Raw genomic sequence first — 23,269 nt, 5'->3', positions numbered from 1 at the left:
AAGCTGGTAAAAATCCGCATCTTCCATATATCTACTATTTTTCAAATTATATACAATTAAAAGTAATTTGAAAAATGGTGAAATTCTGGGCGAAATATATTTTCGTGTTTTTTTCAAACGGTTTGTCGGATTGATGCAAATGAGACGGCATTGGAAAGCTCTGGAAAATGCGCAACTTTTTCGTATAGAAATATTTTTCTAATCACTTACGGTTTAAAAACGAATTCGAATATGGTCAAATTTGATTTTGAACGCGATTTTTTTAAATTTGTCGAAATGGGGCAAATAATATACCGTTGGATAGCTATTGAAAATGCGAAACTTAGTCATGTTGAACGTTTTCTCAAATTTATAATCATTGAAGAGTAATTTTGAATACGGTGAGAGTCATCGTGTTGTTTTCCCGTCAGAAAAAACAGAGTCCTTGTACTGATCTATGTGTGTGTTTGTACTGATGTATTTTTCACAGAGTAATTTTGAATGGTTCCAAAAAAATGTACTTGAACTGATGCCCGTATAGTTTTGTACCGAGCATGTTTTCACATATTGAACTTTACTCCGTTTTTGTATGTTTTTGCTCGTAGCTTTTTCAATGGTTACGGTATGATCATCCCAAAACTTGCATGGTTAATATTGTTGAACTGAAAGGATAGCAGAGTAGTAATGCATTAACTCACTATTTTCCCTCAGTTAAATTGCCTAAGGGTTCGTTTATTTTCCGTTCGAACTTACCACCTTTATCAATTTGAACGTTTCAAAATTTGCCAAGAATTTGAACTATTCACCACTAGCACAGATGAGTGAGAGAAGTAACGGGTGTACTTACTGGTTAGTAATACATGAATGCCTAGGTAGTTATACAAGAAGTCAGAACATAAACTTCAATGAGCACTTGAAACACAACATACACAACTGAGGTGCAAAACTACGAATGCTGATGGATCAACACTGTAGATTTTGCAAGCACTTAACAGTTCAATGTCAAAAGAACATCCACGCATGCACGAACTTTCTAGAGGATATTCTTAAGTTCAACTTGTAAAAATACAACTTGTGTAGCTTTGTCAGCAACACAAAAATCTGTAGAAAAATATATCAACAAGCATGTTCAGAGCACAATTTCTTCTGCCCTTCTCCATAGAGAAACCACTCGAGTTCCTCTTCTTTTTCTCCTTGATGAGCCACGTAGACTTGAACTCGTTCTGGCTGTCCACATCCAACAGTTTCCATGAGACGAAGTTGTGGTCGAGAGGCCACAACCTTGGGTGTTTCCTCGGCAACTCGTGCACCAGCCTAGGATGTGTTTGAGGTGAGACGCCTGCACGACCACACATAGACAACACCGAAATGCGAAGCATGGTCGCGGCCACGCACGCATGAACACAACACACACAAATGCGCAGTGAGCGACTCAATGAAGACGTGCGTCTACACGGTCACATGGCTTCCCGTGGAAGGTGCATCCCACCGTCGGCGGTGGTCCACGGAAGGGATTGAGGGAGCAGTTCGAAGGCGGGGAATCAACGACGTTGCAGTAGTAAATCAGCATGGTGGGGGCAACATATTCAGACCTGTCAATTGTTAAGACAAATATATGAGTTCAGAGCTAACTTATGGTTTAGTATCATCATATTCAGAGTGAATTTAGTTGCTCATAGTTAGCATGAGTTCATGGCAGAAAAAGGTGATACTCAAGATATTGAACTAAACTAAAATTATATATTGCACTTAACTAAAATTATATATTGAACTGAACCAAGAGGCAGTACGATGCTCATTCTGAAGCATAACCACAAGCACTTGTTTGTGCTATATATGAAGATGGAAACACAAAGGAAATATGACTCATCGTCAGGAAGTAGATGTACTGAAAAGCATACAAAAAATGAACTTGTGCATCTTGTTTTTGATGCAACCTACAAAAGTAGGAACAAATATGAGAGATGATGTTTTGTCAAGGAGGACTTACCAAGGTCTGGCATTCAAACTTTCAAATTTTTGTGCTACTAAAAATAGAGAATAAGAGCATGCCTCGACCAGATCGGCGACTTCCTCGGCTCCGCGGGCGGCCTCTCATACAGCTCGAGGGCAACACAATACACACACGAACTGACCAGAATACACAACACGGCCGGCTAGATACACAAACTGATAATTAATATAACAAGCATGTGGAATTGCAATGCTGAGAGCAAAACTACATATTGTAATTTCAACAAAGAGAAGAGCAGATTCCTTTTCCATGAACAAATAGTACAAATCTAATCTCAGTCCCTTGAATTCTACATAAATTTATTCCATTTATAAACCCGAACTGAAAATCAAATAAAAGCTTAACTCCTTCACAAAACCACCAAATGCACGCACTTTGTTACTGCACATGAAGGTAACGAAATACCGAAACCAGCAACTCTTGAGTCTGAACTGAGGTAAACATTTTCGCTGAACTTTTGGGTGAGTGCATGATTTACTTTGGCTTGCCCAGCTCTCTAAAATCCTTAATAAATTCTACCCATGCACAACTACGTGTTCATGCACATGCTCTCGACGTTCTTGTTCTCGCACCAAAATCTCAGTATAGAATAATGCCAAAGGTTGCAGCTTCCTAAATTCATGATCTGTCAGTACAAGAGCGAAAGTACAGGGGTGTGTTTCTTCACTGTTTAGTTTTATAGGATGCAAATCAGGAACTGAATTATGTAGTTATGTTTTCTTCCCTCAGATCTGAATCAAGTGCATCACGAGTTCAATTCGAAATAAATTGACAGTACAAATGGTAGACATGAAGATCTTCACCATGCGGAGCCGGAGAGGAGAGATTCAAACAGGATGTACCTCACGATAGATGGGACCATCGTAGGTAGGCCTAACACCAAATAGACGGTGGCTAATCCTCACGATGACGGCTGCTGGAGAGGGCAAGCATCGACGGCGCTACTCTAGGGAGCTTACAAACTTTCGAAATGAACTTAATCTGCTGTTTTAACTATTGTTTTTATTTTCTGAACTCTAATAAAAAAATTGTGTAGCAATCTGTCATATTATATTATAAAAACAGAACTCATTAAGCAACTAGTACTGCATTATCAAAGACTCAGTTCAGTTTGGTATAGATAAGTACAATAGTAGATAGTAAAATGCACCTTGAAGATCTCACTGCCGGTGCGCATCGACGGCGCTGAAGACGTCATCAAGGAGTTAGATGTCACAGTCCTGGTAGACGGCGCGGTCGAGCTGAATGCGCTGCTTCTGGCTGCTGCTGAGGTTGATCCCGCACTCGCCGATCTACATCTAGTCGTCGTCTTCGCTACTTCAAACTCCACAATCTAACAGCTAAAATAATTAGCTGCAATTTTTTATTTCTTTTCACTACACTGATGTGCAATATACATCTTACCAACTACACACAAAGACATAAGTTTGACATTTAACATCAATCCCTCTCAGCATCCATTGATCACATTTTTTTTAGCATTACATCTGTTAAAAAATTGAAGAGCAAATCCCGAGAGCTTGAACTTCACATTTAGAAGAAATCTAGTCTTTTACAATAGCATATATATAGTAATTTTTATGCCAAGTAACTTCAAAACAGAACAGAAATGAAGCTTTTGCAAGAATAGAATAGAAAATATGCTACTTTCGATCCAAACAAGGTTTCTCATAGGAATAACAACAAACAACTTGAGGGCCCTCATGGCAACAACAAGAACAAGCAACAAATTTGAATGAATTTGAGAGAGGAGAGATATTCAGCAGCAGGAATGTTCAGACTGCTGTTTAGACAATTATTTGGACAGCTACCAAACTATCATTTAGACAACTACTTGGACTGTTGAATACGTATAACTCTTTGCCTTAGTAAACTACAGTTTATTAGTACAAACTTATAACCTTTGCCTCAATAAACTGCAGACAACAACTATGAAATCTTCCCTCGGTAACAACAATTCACAATGGGCGTGGAAGCTAGAAATTAGACAACTAGTACCAAATTCAGCAGCAGGAATGTTCAGACTCATGGTGTTATTTATTGTGTTTGTTTGTCAGCAAGGTTCTGACGTTAAAAGAAACAAAAATGGAAGATTTTTTTATGTGTGCTTGCTCACCAGTGGTGGTGGCGATGCAGTAGGTCTTGCCGTAGAGCCTGGAAATGTGGGAGCGGCGGCAGTCTCGAAGAAGGTGAGCACCAACCTCTTTTGTGCTTTGCAGTGAGTAGGCTCCAAAAAAAAATGGACGACCACGCAGGAGGTTGCATATGGATGAACTGATGACCCACTTTTTCTCGTACTGAAGCTTCTCTGTACTGAAGCTTGTTTCCAGAAATCATATTAGTGGGTCATTAAACACATGCAGCAACATCGAAAGAGGAACACGAGAAAAGGAGGACGCCGCTATACAAGAACTACAGTGGACAAACCAATAATATAAATCCGCAAGCAATAATCGAGAGAGCTCACAATCTCCATGGAAGATGCCTATGCATTCGCCATGGAAGGGCCTCCCACTCCCCTGCTCTATCTCCTCCCACTCCCTGCACACACACACACGGAGCAGAGAGAGGATGAGAGGGAGATGACTGAGGCGGATAGAGGACGGAGCACAGGGTGGCCTGCACGCAACTTTTCTCGTGCCCGGCTATGGAGCGTGATGTTGTACTGACAAGGCAAAGGTCCAAATATATCACCTAAATAAGTTCAAAGAATTTTACAAAAACAAGCAGGCAACAAAGAGATAAGTCATGTCCCTATCAAGCACAAGTTCTATATATGGAAGGACTAGTAAGGGTCTCAGGAATCGACTACATTATTTCAATCAACTCGATCTTCATTAGTACTAGAATGACTAGACAAGGAGTTTAGAAGCTGCATGTGTACTGTGACAAAGAATCTAACTCAAAAAGAATTTTTTTTGGAGTTGGAATAAGGGTGGACCGGCTACACCTCCTCCTCTGGACTGATTGCTCCAGTGAAGTGGAGATGGAGGCAGAGATCACTAGCGGCGCCAAGATTTGGCCGCTGCAGGGAATCTATCAGTGAGCATACATCACAAAAGCAAATGCTCAAAGCAAAATGAGATGGCTTTCTTACTGTGTGGGTGCTCAATGGGTGCGGCGCTTGGAGGCGGAGATCACGAGCGGCGCTAGGATTGGCCGCTGGTCCTTTTTTTATACTGGTAATGGAGATACTGAATCTGAAACAAAGGGGCTAACCTTGATGACAACTAGTCTCAACTCTGACCTTTTCTACAACCTTTTGTCGAACTGATAATGACTAGGAGCGGGACTTGATTAGGGGGGTTCAGAGGAAGTTGAGCAGCATTGGATCATAGGTTACATTCAGAGAACTACACCCATCCATCCATCTATCCATTGAACAGAAAAGGCACAAGTAATTCGCCAACTCCATCTCTGATCTAATAACAAATCAAGAGAAGAGTAGAATAAAAAAAGTGAACTGATGCCTGTTTACTGCCATTTTTCCAGAAAACGTACTTCTCCCTCCACTAGCACGAACGGAGGCTGCAGGAGAGATCCATAGGCGGCGACCTTGTCGCCGGGAATGGGATAGATGCGGGCACGTAGGGCGGTGGCGCTCGCGGCGGCCGGGGATGGAGGCCAGCGGCGGCCGGGGATGGATGCCTCGCGGCGGCCGCGGTGGCCAGGGGTTTCTGGTCGTGGGAGGCGGCTGGGTGGTGAGAATACTGGGGCAAATTTGACAAATTTGAGGTGTGGACAAAATCAAATCACAAAATGAAACGTCCCTGAAACTATTTCACGCGGCTGACCTTTTTATGTGACGCCCGACACGAAAGCGTCACACTACATTGTGCAACGCCTCACAGATCGGCGCTACACGCCTGGCCAGCGTTGCACCCCAGACTGCCTAAAAATTGCGAAGTCATTGTGCAGAGCCTAAGAGCTAGGCGCTGCACTGTATAGTGTGGCGCCTAGCTCTCAGGCGCTGCACTAGTGGTTGCACTACAAAATGAAGCAACCACTAGTGCAACGCCTAGAAGCTAGGCGCTACAGTATGGCGCCTAGCTCTCAGGCGCTGCACACTGACTTAGTAATTTTCGGATCACACGGGTGCGACGCTGGCCAGGCATGTAGTGCCTATCTGTGAGGCGTTGCACAGTGTAATGTGGCGCCTTCGTGTCGGGCGTCACACAAAAAGGTCAGCCGCATGAAATAGTTCCACAGACAGTTCATTCTGTGATTTGATTTGATCCATAGGTCAAATGTGTCAATTTTGCCGAATACCGGGGCTTTTTTGGGCTGGGAAGCTCGTGGGCCTTCTTTTCTCTTTCACTCCGATCATAGAAAATGATTCGTCGCGTTTATATAGGGCCCAGGGGTAACAAAATATTATTCTGTTACTAGTAACAGAATGGCTTCTTCACATCATCTCCATCATCATTATCAGTACATCCTACACAGATGTGTTAGGATTCACTTGATCCCAGAAAGGTATCTATCCTTCAAACCAGAGGAGTGCTTCAAACTAACAACAATACATAATATCCAACAAAAGAGGGTCATGCTACAGCAGCACAGGATACATGGCTCAGTCTAGATATCAGTACGAATCAAGTTGTGCATATTTGCTATTGGCATGAACCACATCGCCGCATGTCGGGTTTGCAAAAGCCATCCATCGTGTGGAAGCTTGATGCCTTTCACACACTGAAGATTATCTAGCAACAAGCTGTGTCGACGAATCTCTGGATATGGTGATTTATGGAACCCATGGTATGATGTGTAAACACAGTTCCCCCTGGCGAATGGAAGTTCCATAGCACGGCAATCATCGTCGGTGATATGATCGATGATTGGTTGGATGATCGGATAATTGAGCCCGAGGAACATGGAGTGGTTGCCGAGGCTGTAAACCCGCCTCCAGTTGAATACGCCTGGCCCAACAGAGCTGGGATCTTTCTCGAACACAAAGCAGCCATAGCCATCAATGTCACGAACGCCCCAGGCATTGTACTGCATGTGGTTTGATGAAATGGTTTGGTCAATTTGGTACGTGCAAATGAGCATCAAATGACCGCCGTCAGCTGAACGAGCGATAAACCACCACCCATCGGCTGGTATGATTCCAGGTCCTGGAATCATGAAGGCCAGCGCATTTGCGCCTGCTGCAACAATTCAAATTGGAGACCAAAAGGACAAAAATAAACTATCATGTTCAGAGTATGTGTGGAATTAAGATTATTATAACAGTGACACATATCATAGACAGAGAATTGCAATGCCGTGGTCATAATCATACCCCAAGTTAAAAAAATAAGCCAATGGCTTTCGTATTCTAGCAATATATCATGGTTTAAACATCATGTAACAATGAGAGGAAAACAGATATGACAGGGCCTACTCATATTCTACCATAGCACTTACTACAGTTATCATATCAACTCTAAGCAATAACATGCGTTGTTATAAAAATCCTGGAAATGAGAGTAACATATAGCAATCATGAGGTTATACTCATAGTATCTATTCTAACAATCATTAGATGCCAATTGTTCTCATATCAACTCTAACAATAACATGTGTGGTCATAAAAATCTAGGAAATGAGAGGAACATATAGCAATGATGTGGTTATAGACATACTATATATTCTAAATTTGTAACAATGAACAGGTAGTCGTATTCTTAAGGTAAAGATGAGATGAGATAGAACAATTACACGACGATAGATTCCACCAGTATAGGCAGCCAATCTATGTGTCGACCGCATAAACGATGCCATCGTGCACTATAACATCAGACAGAAATGTTGGGTGAAGAGGATCGACGATGAGCCATAACCATGTATGGCGACCGGATTACAGATAGACTAATCCCATGTTGAACACGACAATGAGCTTGTAATCCATGTAGTCTTGTGATGGTGTGGGCACTTCGCAGATTACAACCTTCAGCAAACAGAGGTCGAGCCAAAAGCTCGATGCATCTCGTGCGTAGTAGGCAGGAGTGTCCGGCGGGCCGCGAGGCTCGATGGCGGAGGTATCCAATGATGGAAGGGTGATCTCTCGCTGGGTGTAGATATCCACGAGACGCCATAGACTACCGGATTGGTGGACGAGGACGATCTAGTTGGCCTTCATCTCACCCAGTAGTGGTCGCCCATGAAGGACAGGTGGACGGGTAGTGGTAGCATGTCGAGGGGCACCACGACAACCTCCGTAGGACCTTCAAGTCGGTATCTGGGCCACCTGCGAGGATCGGACATCAGCAAGCAGGGTGTATTGAAAAGAGTCGGCCGGTTGCAGACGAGTAGACGGTACAAAGACACCGAGCATGCGGCCAGACGAACGGTGTTGAGCAGGTCCATACGATTACAGATCTGCTCCAAGAGAACATCGGGGAGGGAATTCCAATCGCGCCTCTGCGTGTCAGTCGGTTCTGCCATAGGGATTTTTAGGGCGCTGAGTGACTGGGGTTTTCGGTGCCTGCGAGCCAGCGGGGAAGTGGATTCGGGCGGGCGAGCGAAGAAGATGGCACGTGTGACCGAGCAGTGAGCGGGGGGATATGGTACGCGCGAGCTACCAAGGAAGATGGCGCGGGCGGGCGAGCAGTGAGCGGGGGGAAATGGTGTGCGACCGACAATGGGGAAGAGAGGAGGAATAAGAAGAGAGGAGGAAGAAGAGTGAAGATAGGGAAGAAAGTGCATTAAATCTCAATTCTACTAGTCATACTACAAGGATATACCATCCTTCGGAGTGTAAATAGTTACGCCGATGACATGTGGGTCTACCTCAAGAGGGCCCATATGTCAGTTAATGGAGGAGAGAGGTGCGTAGTCGTATTTGCGGAAGCGTACTCCACTGGCAAACATGATGGCAGTACTGGGTAAGGCTGATTTAGTAACACCAACACGCTGGTTCAGCTTATTAATCAAGTGTCCCATCTGTTGCAGTGTGTATTGGCAAACATGATGGCAGTACTGGGTAAGGTTGAATAGTTCTCTCTGACCGAGATGGGGAATAATGGATCGCGAAGACTTCCTATCTACAGTATCCCTATGCCTCTATGTTCGGGCCCCTCCCAATGCACCGCCTTGTACAGGTGCTAAGGCTGGCCATAGTGGGGGTAACATAAGTAGTATCATGTACTTGGGACTCACAAACATGCTTATGTGGCAGTCAGTTAAAGAAGAGAGAGATGGTTATAGTAACATAGGTAGATACCGTAACATAATAAATGTTATGCTACTATGTGTCATGCATGGCAATAAATAAGACCACCTATGATATTAATCTATGTTACTATGCACTATGGATGTAGTATCTACACTAGTATCATATGCATGATACTAATATATGATACTCTCCACTATGACCAGCCTAAGGCTGCCATGTAGGAAAAAAGTCTGATGTGGCAAGGTAATTAAGAGGAGAGATAAGTGTGGTGACCCCAGTACTAAGCGTGAGAACCTAAACAGAAGACTTAAATGGAAGAATCCCACCAATGCATGAAGAACTTTAGTTACAAAATCATTAAATAAAGGATGCTTAGCACCAACAAGTTAAGCACCTGTACATGTAAGCATTGGGATCTTTAGTTGCTAAAGTTTTTAATGTGCTTAGCACCCCATGTAAGCACCGATGCATTCGGGTCAAAAAAACCACCGATGCATCCTATCCAACAAGATGAAACATTGGCCAAGGCACCCGGCGCCAATAATGTAGGACTACTAGTACTACCTCCTTTCCGGTTTATAGGGCTCAATTCAAAAATCTCATCAACCAAGGTAGATGATGAGTGGTGGAATAATTTTTGTAGTTTGCAAAAACACTCAATTAATGCACTCGTTTTCCTCAAAAAAAATATGTTTACCAATGCATTAATTTTGTGTCAAACTTTGACCATCTACTCCCTCCATCCAGGTGAGTCATCTTTGGTTGTGCACCGTGACCAAGGAGGGAAAAAACAAGAGAACTTAATGTTTATTTGCTACTCCCTCCGTTCCTAAATATTGTCTTTTTAGACATTCAAATGGAATACAACATACGGATATATGTAGACATATTTTAGAGTGTAGATTCACTCATTTTGCTCCGTACGTAGTCACTTGTTGAAATCTCTAGAGAGACAAATACTCCATGGGAACAGAGGGAGGCTTTTACTCCGTATTTGGGAACAGAGGGAGTATCACAATATGGAGGGAACAGAGAAAACTTGAAATATGAACATGTCAATGGGAGGGAGTAAAAACCTCATGCATGCATGCAACATGCAACACTCACACGTACACATGGATGCACGCAACACTCATGCACCCATGCGGCACACAGCACGCGACGCAACACACACGCTCACGCTCAAGTGCTCAACCTACTCCCTACGTCCGTGAAAGACTGTACATTTAGAGATTTACACATTGACCAGGGCATAATTAACGCCCAAAAATAGCAGATTTATGTGTGCATGCGACCATTGAGAGAAGAAGATTAAATGAAGGTTGTTGCATGCTGTAATTAAGGATAGACATGTAGCCTATAGCTAGAGCACAAGTTGGTGCATTAGTCAATCAATATTGATTTTAGATTAAAGGCTAAATGCATTGGAAGTGTAGATGTACACTCTTTCTTTCTTAGCCGATGTACTGTACACTCTTTGTTGGAAGATCGAGGGAGTACATGTGCATGCACTCACATACACAACCAGGGTGGTTCGCGCGCAAGGGTTGGACTCTTGTCGCGCCTGCGTAAAGTTTTGTTCAACTGATTTCTTTGCTCTGCCAACTGACGGGTGGGACCCAGAAACCAGGTGACAATTTAACCAGTCAACAAAGTGCCACGTCGACTATGTGGCCGGTCAGTAGGGTGCAATACGGTGCTCTACGATGAGCTAGTGATCGTATAATCACCGCAAAACTATACATAGTGACAATAAAGAGTGTATTGTTACATACGTTGACCGCCAGTGTATTTTTCTCGTTTCAAATTAAGCCATATTTAACCGGAAAGGACTAGTACTTGTACTGCTTTGATGTGTCCCGTCAACTCGCCGAACGAGGAGAAGCTTGCTTACTACGCCTCTCCCTCGCCCACGCACGCGGCGTCTCGCAGGACGAGCAGAGGGTTTTGACTACAGCGCCCTCTCCCTCTCCCTCTCGCACGCCCTCGCCCTCACGGTGGACGTGCAGCAGTTCAATCGGTGTTAGATTGCCAGAAGCATATTGTATTGTAGTATCATCATTGTTGGACCTTCCGAAGAGGCGAAGAGCCAAGTACAAGGTTCACACGAGTACGAACTGTTGAACCTCCCGAAGAGGCAAAGAGCCAAGCGCAAGGTTTTATAGGAGTTGTCGTCCTAGTAGGAGTATTACAACTATAGCGAACGATGCTACTGTATGATGCCGCCACGTCACCTATATCCAAAGTTGTGCCACCTTTTTTTCTCAATGAGCGTGTTGGATCCCGTGCAACAACCACACAAGTTGCATGTACACATTACACATTTACTAGTAATAAATTTTAAAGGACAAACGCCAGTATGCCACACAAGTTAGTCTCCAATTCATGTGATAAATTTGTGCACGACTAGTCTACATATATTCACAGCGCTACCGTTCGCAATTTACCATACCCCACATACACGTTATAGATGGGCTACATGTCCTCCTCCAGGTTCCAGTCCCAGGTGTTCTTCATGGATGGCACGATCCATAGCGGTGGCCAACGGGAATCGTTGTCACAGCTTTCTAGTCCGGTTCCACACGATGGAGACTCATCCAAGCTGAAGCGGCATAAATCAGGGATAGCGTGTCCCAGCATGTCATTCATTCGGCGGTGCACACTAAAGACACAACCATGCTTCATGAACGACAGGCCTTCGGTGTCGTGCACGGAAGGTGGCATCCGCTTCAAAATGGGGTAGCTGTCCCCAATGAAAAGCGAGTACTCTCCAAGAGTGTTCCTCGGCACCCACGTAGCATCACGGGGGTCGAACTCAGCGCCGTTCATCTGGTACACGTGGTATCTCAGATCTGGACACATGGTGACGTACACAGTCAAGGTCCATGCATAATAATGTTGTGCTCAAATATGGCGGTCAGTAATACTGTGCAGCAAATAGTACTACTCCGGTATAGAGGAAGTAAAATAACCGGCTTATTATATATAGCACTCTTGGCTACATGGATGAGATAGTAAGACATGGAAAAACAAAAATGGTGGCAGCTAGTGGGTTCAAGTCTTCAAGGGCCTAGCTAGCTATACGCGTCCTCCAAGGTAAAAAGTACTCCTACTAGTACTATTAAGTAGTACAACAACAAAACAGAAGGCAAGAGGGTTAAAAATACAATACTGAATGGAATACCTGGGTAGATGGTGACGGTCCGTTCGTGGTAGATTGTGTGACCATGTTGCACATCAGTGGTACCATGGGTAATGACTGCTAAGATAGTTGATCCCAATATGCCAAAGTCAGCTACAAGTTTCCAGGTTAGACTAAATCGCGGATGCAAATGCACATCCAGGATCGGCGATCTTATTTTGATCGGGGGATGACTGGTCCCTGCAAAATAATGGAGTACCGTTAGGGATGCAAATGATGGTTTGTGCATTCCATTTTTAATCTCCCGTACCGTAGGATGGCAACCAGATGAAACAAGTCTCTTGGCTCGTCACCACGAAGATGTGGCCTAGATGGCGCATGGCGTCTTCGAACGTGTAGGGGTACAAATCTGCCACGGCCAACATGCACCAGCCTATGCCTTTACAACCTCTTGCATTGATGGCAATCCTTATGTCAAACACCGCGATGAGATAGTAATCATCGTAGCCGCGTCGCTTTATCGGCGGGTCCGCAATTGCTATCTTCTTCAATCTCATGTAGGCATCATCATACGTATTCAAGCCCAGCCAGTCCGGAAGGCCGATCCCAATGGTTGAGAAGGGGTCTACGGGAACGGCCGCACTGCTGTGGATGTTGTGCAAAATGATGGTGGTATCCGGCCGGAGGTATGAAAGCCAAGCTTCGTTGGCACCGACCCATACCTATATATAAGACGGTGGGCGGCTTACGGGATGGAAATGGAATAACTAAGTACTACATGATCAAACTCCATGACTGGCCTGCTCATCAGACAAAATCCGACTACCTCTCAACGTCGGCAACTCTAGCGGAGTCAACGTGCAACCATGCCCAGGGAGCGGTGGACTGTTCGAAGGATTGTCCCATAGAAGAAGCTTCTCCTCGAGGATGCAGGGAAGACCAACAAGCATGGCCTTTTCCCAAGCCTGTTTAAGCATTGTCTTGAAAAAGTTGGTGCAGGAAGCAGCGAGTCTTGCGGTAGTGAGGACACCGGAGCGGCGTGCAATTTCTCCCAAAGGATCATCGTCCAAGGTCTCCCAGCCCCGACGAGGAGGAGAACCGCCTGGCGAATCCATGGGAGCAGCGACGAACTGCCTTCTCTTCGGGGGGAGGGGAACTGGCGAGGAGGAGATAAGAGCGTAGTAATCGCAGGGACTCGTCCCTTCCAACTGTAGCTCCTCGATCATTCCTTAGCGAAGGGGTGAGGCTATTATTTACTACGTACTCCTACTGTAGCAGTACTAGTACTACTTTCTCAACTAGTAGTGCGATGTACTATGCTTCTAGTATAGTGCACCAGTTTTGAACTCTTAATCTCAGCCAAGGAGCTACAATTGGAAGTGGAGGGTAGTACTATTCTCTAGAACCATCGTCGTACCATGAATGCAGGAAAAGTACACCTACATAGTGGGTACTCTCGGTGCTCTATTCAAGCGCGTAGCTGGCCTACTCAGCCGCTCCTCTCACACACACACTAGCAGCCTGCTTATCGGCGACGGTTACTGTGGGGGCAGAACATTTGAGTTATTTGATACAGCGAGACTAGGCTTTTCGCTTCCATTTGTGGAGGTGTAATGGATCTCGTCGAACTTTGTTAGTAGATCCTTCTTTATGAATGAGATGAGGCAAACCTTTTGCCTCCGTTTCAAAAAAAATCACGTCAAGAGGAATTTCTTTTATAGAGCCGATAATGGATTGAAGTCCATGCGTGCAACGCCACAAGCTACAGAGTACTAGTAGAGTACTAGCACTTTACGTACAAAGCCATATTGCACAGTTCCCAATGCCGCGCCAGGCTTTTCTGGCTCCTCGGGCTTAATTGGGAGGCGCTAGTTTAAATATGCTACTAGCTGATGAGGAAGCTGCAAGCGAGGTGCGGCTAGGGCGAGCACGCGAGCCACGAGATGATGGGAAGGAAAGCCCGTTCACATGGCTGGGCTATCCACTGCACCCAGATTGTGGTGCAACACATCCGTTCGACTTCAAAACTCAAACTACCCGTGTACAATATTGGCTCGCAGCGAAGTTACTATTTAAAAAAAGGCCGCCGTGCGTTCGGCCGGGATCGAACCCACAAAACGAGGTATACACTCCCGCGACCACTAGTAGTACTTGTTGGAGTACAACGCAACCTAGAATCGCCTTTTGTCGCTAGTAGTACATTGTTCCTTACAAGAAACCATTAATAATGAAAAGAAACTACTAAGGCCTTCCACTATGTGGGCCAAAAGCGATGCCAAATTGACTTTTGGAGTATCTGGCATCGGTGCCCTCCATTGCCCAGCCAGTGCCACAAATTTTTTTGGGGGCACCGGAGCACCTACTTGCTCTGGTGCCAAATTCATCGGACGAATAAAAAACTTATTCCATGACCTGTCTCTCGTCCTTCTCGCGTGAATCAACTGCCGTGACTACCTCCGCTTCGTCCACCGCCTTAGGGGAGCTCTTCGCTGCTCGCCTCCAACGCTGGACCACCACCCTTTGGCCATGACCTCCGCCCCAAGATGCGAGCTTGGACAGCCTGCACAGCACATGTGTGTGGCCCGACACTGACAACTCCGGCCATGAGCTTGGCCTGCCCACAACCAGAACCCTCTGGCCATGACCTCCGTCGTTGGATGCGAGCCCGGCCAGCCCGCACAGCTAGGCAGCCCGACACCGGTAGCCTCCGTCGTGAGGTCGTCCAGCTCAGACCGGTCCGATCTCCTCCGCCACATTGTCTCCTGCTCGGGGCCTCCACCCGCTTCGGCCCATTGACTTCCTCCGCCAGTTTCTGACTGCACAAGCTTGGATTTGGAAAGAGGGAGGATACAATTTTCTGATTTGGTTTGGATAAACAAAGGGGATCTTTCAGGGGAGAGGAGGAAGAACTCGGCGAGGCACTCTGAAGGCTAGCTCAATGATTATTTTTTTACGTGGGGTCATCTACTTTTAGATCGAGCGGTGCCCTCCGTTGTGAAGCCAGTGCCACAAAATTTTCATTTGGCATCAGCAGTGATGTGGCACCCTTTTCAGTTATTTGGCACCAGTGACATAGTGGAGGGCCTAATAATGCCAAGAAACTACTACCACTTGCATACATGGCAGACTTAACATAAGACTACCTTATCAACCATTGTACATGCCCTTACCAACCAGCCCTACCAAGAAACGACTACTCTACAAAGTGTCGTTATAGGCACGTTTCAACCCATGTCGCCCCTTAAGTCAACGCCTTCTATTCGACCGGCAAGTTAGGCGTTTTGACTTGTGGGACCTACATGTCAGTCTGCACAAAAATCCCTGAGTGACCTCCTACCTCCGGCCCGTCCACCTAGTCATCCTCGGCCATGGGACACAGCTACCACCACTGGCAGAAGGCGAGGTCAAAATCGTCGGCGGTGCGGAGCCCATCTTGCGGCAGCCCGGATGCCAGCTCCGTCCGGCGCTCGCGGCCGCTAGCTAGCCAAGATAGCTCCGTCCAGCTGCTTGTCTGCAAGGTTTGCTAGCTAGATTAGCACGGCGGCTTGCTCGTGCACGCCATGCTAAGGCCAGCCATCTGGCACGAGGGAAGGCCAGTGCGGCGGCTTGCTCGTGCGCGCCGTGCTAAGGCCAGCCATCTGGCTCGAGCGAAGGCCAGTGCGGCGGCTTGCTCGTGCGTGAGTCATGCTCGGGCCAGCCTGCCAACCCGTGCGGAGGCCAGCGCGGCGTCCGGCCCGTCCGGTGGAGCGGCGGCCAACTCCCTCATCACCGGCGGCACTGACGAACACGCATCAGTACTGTATGAAGTAATGTTCAGGAAAAATAATGATTTGAGGGGGAATATAACAGGATAGAAGGTCAGATGTGGGTCCCTCGTGTCAACGGTCAAACAAAATGTGTTGGTTTAAGCTGCCTCGTCAGCACGGACGTGTGAGCCAACCCTGTCATAAACGGGTTTAAACGAGCCTAATCGGCACTAGGTAGTAGTTTTTGGCAGGATTAAGAAATTTTGGGTATGTTTTTGCTATTTTTTGTACAATAGTTTCTTCCTAGGGCTGGTTGAAAGTGGTAGTTTTTTGTTAAATACTCTACATATTGTAAGTAGGAGTGAAAGTTAAGCTTTGGAAGCCAATAAGCAAGGCTAGTTACATAGTGCCTATGTGTACGTGATTGAAAGTAAATATCAACCATGGGTGACTAATATCTTGATGGAAAACTCGAAACTATGGAAATACTAGCATTTTTTTGGAATGGTTGGAAATACTAGCAATGTTCACGTGCGTTGCAACGGATCATAATTAGAATAATACTTATTCACAAACTTGATACAAAACACTCTAATTTTGATATACATACTAGCAAGAGGCCCATGTGTTGCATGGAACATCAAGATGCATTTATACGAGCTGTTTATCTCATGGGAGACGAAGATGAACGAGGGAAGTCCTTATCTACAAATGTGGAGAGGGGTGCGGGTATCTTTTTGCAAAATTGTCATAGTTTGCTTTCTATCCGTCAGATATAGATCGGACGGTCTATATTGCAGGATGGCAGGGACACCATCATCACCAACTCGGTTTTTTATAAGAGTGTAGATATCACTAGAGATATATTATGTTTCAAACAGAAAATATTCCTTGGGCTGTTTTGGTGAGGTGAGGGAGGGGTGTGGTTGGTTTTAAGATATTAATTATGGGTTTTTCTGCAATTGGTAGATAAGTGGGATGTTGGTGAGAAAAGGCAACAACTTACCTCATAGTTGTTAGATGTAGATCTAATGGTCAGAAATGACGGATGGCGGACACACCATCATCATCAACTTAGTCTTCTGTAGGAGTACTAGCAAGATGTCCGTGCATTGCACGGAACATCAAGATGCATGTTTTTATAAAACACTTGTTGTGATTGACCCATGTAGGAGTAATCCCATGTGTAAAAACTAATGATATCTCGTGAAAGAGGAGATAAGGTGAAGAGTAGTGGGGCGTGGTGGTGATTGGTGGTCGGACTGAGTGGAGGCAAGGGGATGGACAACGCCGGCAGCAGCCACCAGACCAGTTTATTCCAGAGGCTTCCTTTTTTAATTGCTCAACAATGAGGTTGTTGGAGATAAGAATGAACGAGGGAAGGCCTTGTCTGCAAATGTGGAGAGAGGTGCGGGTATCTTTTAGTTTAATTTCCATCCGTCAGATATAGATCGGACGGTCTATTGCAAGATGGCACGCATACCATTATCGATACTAGCTTGTTTCCGTAAACTAGGATCTACGTTCTATTCAATGGCTCAGCATGTGGGGCCTTAGCACAATGACTTCTCGACTATGTAAAACAAAGGTTTTCCCGTTGCCGATAAGGAGGGGGTGACGGCGGCGCGCTTTCGGCTTGCTCTAGTCCTAGTAGTCATACTAGGTGGTCTACACACGTGTAGATTTATTATTTTTCACGTCTTGTGTTCGCCGTACTGCCACGACTGTTGATGAATAGACGGTAAGTTATTCACGGGGAAACCCTTGTTGAGCGTGTTTGCGAGAGAGAGAGAGAGAGAGAGAGAGAGAGAGAGTGCGTGTGATATGTCTAGAGACTGAGGCAATGATAATAGATTCTTTGTGTCTATTGTGTGGATGATAGAGAGAGACATGTACATGGGGCTTTGTTTTGTGTAACATGGAGACACATAGACATAATCACAGAGTGAGTGTGTGAGATACACATGCGGGCATGGGGAGAGATGTGTGAGTTAGAGAGATGGAGAATTTTGGTGTGCATTTGAGCTAGAGAGGGGGTATATACATATCTAGAGCTGTAGAGAATATGCAAGGTGTGTGTCTTAAAAGAAGGATCCAGATAGCTAGATGGGTGTTTGTGCGTGTTTGTGTGTGTTTGTGCGCGCGTTTGTGTGTGAGAGGGAGTGTGTGTATGTGGAGTAGAGAGACCACTAATGATGTAAACCTAGTATAAGGGAAGGGGGAATGGTGTGACATGTGTGTCAAAGAGAGACAAAGGCATGTGTAGTAGCGGGATAACATGCATGGGTGCGGGCGGGGAGACATCGAGTGTGTGTGGGGGAGGGGTGTGAGAGCGAGAGAGCGAGAGCGAGAGAGAGAGCTAGCGACGGAGAGAGAGAGAGGAAAAGAGGGGGGAGAGGGGTCGTTTGTGTCCATAAGTGGCATATAGATAGGGAGACAATGTTGATGTTGTTCGAAATTGGCCTATGTACGGAGACGCAAGGGAAGCGAGTCATCGTGTGTGTGATAGGGACTTCATGAGAGATCAAGAATAGATGGTGTAGAGAACAACGTGCGAGATTGAGAACGATGATACATTAGGGAGCTATGGAAAGAGTCGCGGCATATATGTATAAAGGAAAGGAGATGGGGCGGGTCCGCATGTGGGAGAGATAGAAAGAGGAGAGTGGTGCACAAGGAGACAAAGTGTGCTTGTTTGCAGTGGGGGTGGTGTGTGAGGTGAGTGTGTGAGAACCACATAACTAGGGAGATAGACGTTTGGGGGTGACGTTTTGTGTGTATGAGAAAGATACACTCTACATAGTGCGTGTTCTTGGGAAAGAGAGATACCGGGAGACCTGGAGAGTGGGGGAAGAGATGTGTGCATGCCCGAGAGACAAAGTGATAAGAGACCTATATTGGGATCCGGACTTTAGAAGAGAGGGGGGGTGTTAATGTGCTCGTGTGTTCGTGTCTGGGGGAGAGAACGGCGTGTGTGGGGTGGGTGGGCGGGGGGGCGTCAGAGGGGGTGGGGTGGGTGGGGGTTGGCTTCAGATAATGAGTTAGGTTTCTATATTTGAGGGACTTTAGCGTAATTGAGATATATATGGTCAATAGTGTGTGCACTCATGGTTGATCAATTTGTTTCACAGTTTGGACTATGAGATAACGATACTTTTGAACATGCGTGATATACCTTGATGTACCAGAATTACAAACCTAAGATTGGAATTTGGGAATTCGACTCCATCATTAGCTTTTGTAATTCATTTAAACGGAGGTACATTTTTTAAGACGGGATTTTGTGATTTCAAATTCATATATCAAACCTAGAGATATACACATACGGGCATGTTCAAACTTTATAATCATCCACTTTATTCATACACATACACATTTTTGCTTTTGTCATCATATTTAGGATAAACACATTTGGAATTTCATTTGAATTGGACCGTATGATGGTATATACTTGTACTAGCTCAATGATCCATATTTGAATTGAATGGACAATCTAAGTTTCGAGTTGGAGACATTGATTTTCAAAACTTGCACTTTTTTGGGTGCAAAACAAAGAAATTCTCGGCCATGATATCATAGTCGGACGTACAAGAGCAGAACACTTATAATTTCAGGCGCCAAAAGCTTTCAAACTTCCCGCTCACATTGAAATATCTCGCGTCCGAAAGTTTAGCCCTACGATATTCTTGTTTTACCCCTGCCGCATGAACGAAAAAGGGCTGCTTTGGTAACTCCATTGTTTTCCCCACTTTGCCCCCAACATTCTTCCCCAGAGCCCCTCCCCTTCCCCTCCCCGACCCACCCCCCAACCACGGCAAGCCACCAAATCTAGTCCTCCGCCACAGCGGTGGACCTCACACCCCGCTGGATCTACCTTCCGCACCTTGGAACCCCCAACTGCCAACTCACCACTTCACCGGAGCCGCTTCACCGGCTGGCTTGTCCACCGCTCCAGATCTCCTTAACCGCCGTCATGGTCCACCGCACCGCATCTGCTTAACCGGCGCCCTCGTCCACCATAGTGTAGGCCCTTCACTGACTCCCTCGTCCGCCCCATCGCTGGCCCTTCATACAAGCCCTCGTCCGCTGCAACAGATCCGCCTCACCGAAAGCACTGTACAACGCGCCCGCCGAAGCCTTCATCCACTGCATCGGACCCGCTCCATGGACGCCATATTCAACTCCACCGGCCCTGCTTTACTGACGCCGCAGCCTCATCAGGTTATTTCAATTTGTACTCCTTCAGTTTTTCTCTTCTTTATCGTGCAACTGTTCACTTACCACAGATGAGCTTTCTTGTATGTCGACAGGCGCCGCAACCGAAGCACTGGAGCCGCTTTAGCGACGGCGACGGCCTGCCCAAACTCAACCACAACACGAGCACCATCGGCGATCATTAGCTATCAAGTATGACAACGATACCCATACGCCGCCGAGAATCAGGTACTATTATCCAACGGCTGGCGCCTACATTCACTTTCTTAGCATAAGCACCGCACCTTTGAATTTCTTCAGGGCATCATTCAATTTTTCATGAGACACGTTATTCTGCTTGCACCTGTAGGGCCATACTTCTGGCAGTGAACATGTTACATGTGCTAAATTACATACCAGTGCACATATAGTTAATATGCTTTAGTTTTGTCCTAAGTATTACTATACTTCCTAGATATCTTTGCCTACTATTTTACTTCTTGCATGCTATATTTATGATAATGGTGTTGTTCTGATGCCACCTGTTGGTTCCATCAGACTGCTTCATGTTCTCTATGCTTAATTACACATCAGCAAACTAGCATGTGGTTCCGCTGCTTTTTGTTTGTTTTACCCTACATTTTATGATGCTAGCTATTACATCACTGCTCCGAGCCTCTGTTCAGTACTTTTTTGTGTGTTCTTCATCTTCCCAAGTTGCATGACTAAATAAAAACTAGCCAGTCTTTTGGGTATGAAACCCATTAGGGCGAGAGTAGTACTAGGATGGGTGACCTCCTGGGAAGTCCTCGTGAAAGGGTTTCATATCTAGCCTACTCCAACTTGTTTGGGATAACATGCTTCATAAGTAAGGATTAATTATGGAGCTGCCAACCCCATCAAGCAAAATATTTGTTCTTTTGGGGCTGGCACCTCGAACAAGCATAAAAATATAGCGAAGCAGATATATTGTCGTGTAAGCACACACCCTTCTTTCATTAGTTTAAATGAACCATTGATGATCAATTCGAACCAGTGCATGCGATTAAAATTAATTTTACCTAAATAGAGGGTGCAGAATAAACTACAACAACTAGATTTGCAACCACGGGATGCTGACGTTATCTTCAAAGAACATTGCAACAGCAGCGAGGCTTCACAGCAACATATGGTAAGCCCGTGTGTTTTAGTACATGTGAAATGTAATGCATGTGGGTTGCTGTAACGCCCCGAGACCGACGGTTCAGAAGACTTCCATGTTCTCGTGATCACCGCGTGTTTCTTTTGTGCTTGCTCTTTCATTTTTTTGCATTGCATCATGTCATCATGCCATCATGTCATTTAATTTTTAAAACTCAACTAAGTAAATTGCATGGATCTTCGATCTATTTAAATCGAGGGAATTCACATGGTGATTTCTCTTTATAACATATCCTCCTAATATTTATGGAGCTACTATAAATATTCCATTAGTTTGGAATTAACCGGAACACTCTTGCAAATAATTCCCATGCCTATTTCCACTTCAAGTTTCACCTCCAAGCTTTGCCAACAATTCTTTTCCCTCTTATCGAGACCCTTCCTAAATGTTCAACATTTTGGACACTTTGTAATCCTACTCCTTGTTCAAAACATTTGAATTAAATTCAAATGCTTTTGAATTAAACCGTGCAATCTTACCCACTCCGTTTTTCTTGGAACGAGCATATTTTTGTGAGTCCGGGAAAATTAACCGCATGCGCAAATTCTTTCCCTAACCCTATCTTTCTTTTTCTTCTCTCTATTACTTTTCTGCTAAAAGAAATAAGAGAGAGAGAGAAGAGAGAGACCCCCAGCCGGCCCAGCTGGGCCTCCCAACTCCAAGCCGGCCCATCCCCGCGGCCCACCTAAGCCTAACCCTAGCCGCCAGGAGACCGACTTCCTCCTCTCGATCTCTCCCTCATCTCCCCTGCAGCGCCGCCAGCCTCCCCTGTCTCATCCTCCCGATCCCCTCACCCTCTTTCTCTCGTCCTCTCCCTTGCGCCGCCACCCAGAGAGAGAAGAGGAGTTCCTCGAGCACCGGCCGCCCGCAGCAGCCTCCTCCCCTCGCGACCCCGCTGCCGCTCCTCCTTTGCCTCGTGTCGCCTTCCGCCGTCAAGCGCCGCCCCCGTCTGGATCCGTCAGGCCCTGCCTTGGCCGCGCCTCCCTGCTGCCGAGGCCCCGCCGCCAATTCCCACCTGCGTCATCCTATCGAGCGCTGGAACAAACGGCAGCAGCTCCTCCTCGCCTCATCCACGTCGACGAAAGCCGTGCCTTGGACCTCTGCACCCTCGCCGGAGCGAGTTCGTCCCCGCCGCGCCAAGCCCCTCTCCATCGACCTTCGCGACCAGCGCCTCCACTACCTCCCCGTGGCTGCGCCTGCCTCCTCTCGTCGCTGCCGCCTTTCGTTCCTCGTCACCGCGCCAGTAGCCGCCGCTGCCGTGGTCTTCTGCATCGCCAAATCCCAGCACCCGCGGCCCTCTGCTTCGCCTCGCCAAGCCATCGATGTTCCTCCTCCGGTGCCCTGTCCCCGTCGGTTTTGCTCGAGCACGCCACCACTGCGCCTCAAGTCTCTCCCGCCGGGAGCCCCGCTTCATGTCCTTGCCGGCCTCGCGTGGACCTCCTCGCCATGGTTCTATCAAACGCCGCAAGTCCGACGCCAGGAGCACCTCAAGTTCTGCTACATGTAACAGCTAGTACCACTACGGCCGGAGACCTCAGAACCGCCAAGTACCACTACGATTGCCGTGTACATCTACGGACGCCAAGCCCGGAACAACAAGTACCCCGACAACGTGGGTAACTCTAGCGTCGACCCCGTGGGCGTCAAGTACCTCTACCAACGACCCCGAACATTTACGAAACATGTACCACTACCGTCGACCCGCGAAGACCCGGTGGACATCAAGTTCCTCGCCGTGACCCTGAACATTAACGGAGTGCGTACGACTACGAAAAGTGAACCACTACCTCCACTACATCGCGAGAACTTCTACTTCCACTGCAAACTCGATCCG

The 23,269-nt window shown here is 46.3% G+C and overlaps 1 protein-coding gene across 1 annotated transcript; it reads right to left on the bottom strand.

Annotated features, from left to right (window-relative positions):
- Positions 1 to 847: 847 nt before the first annotated feature.
- On the bottom strand, positions 848 to 22,849 carry LOC109766438 (uncharacterized). The gene is made up of 8 exons (XM_045231435.2): positions 22,534 to 22,849; positions 5,495 to 5,703; positions 4,935 to 5,029; positions 4,461 to 4,534; positions 4,110 to 4,312; positions 3,144 to 3,326; positions 2,032 to 2,135; positions 848 to 1,916 (listed from the first exon to the last, which is right to left on the bottom strand). Exons 1-8 carry the CDS (start codon positions 22,847 to 22,849, stop codon positions 1,775 to 1,777), a joined length of 1,326 nt encoding a protein of 441 aa, XP_045087370.1. The 3' UTR covers positions 848 to 1,774.
- Between the last annotated feature and the right edge of the window lie 420 nt (positions 22,850 to 23,269).

Source organism: Aegilops tauschii, chromosome 7, assembly GCF_002575655.3.
Source record: "Aegilops tauschii subsp. strangulata cultivar AL8/78 chromosome 7, Aet v6.0, whole genome shotgun sequence".
Lineage (NCBI taxonomy): Eukaryota > Viridiplantae > Streptophyta > Magnoliopsida > Poales > Poaceae > Aegilops > Aegilops tauschii.
This window is presented reverse-complemented; position numbering and strand designations above follow the sequence as displayed.

What these genes read in the sequence shown, in the direction of transcription:
- LOC109766438 (XM_045231435.2), bottom strand. Translation starts at nt 22,849, where the DNA reads ATGAAGCGGGGCTCCCGGCGGGAGAGACTTGAGGCGCAGTGGTGGCGT. An exon ending in CAGAGGAGGAGGTGTAGCCG is followed by an intron (nt 4,535 to 4,934) that starts GTCCACCCTTAT and finishes GTGTGTGTGCAG; the next exon opens with GGAGTGGGAGGAGATAGAGC. An exon ending in AGGCATCTTCCATGGAGATT is followed by an intron (nt 4,313 to 4,460) that starts GTGAGCTCTCTC and finishes TCTGGAAACAAG; the next exon opens with CTTCAGTACAGAGAAGCTTC.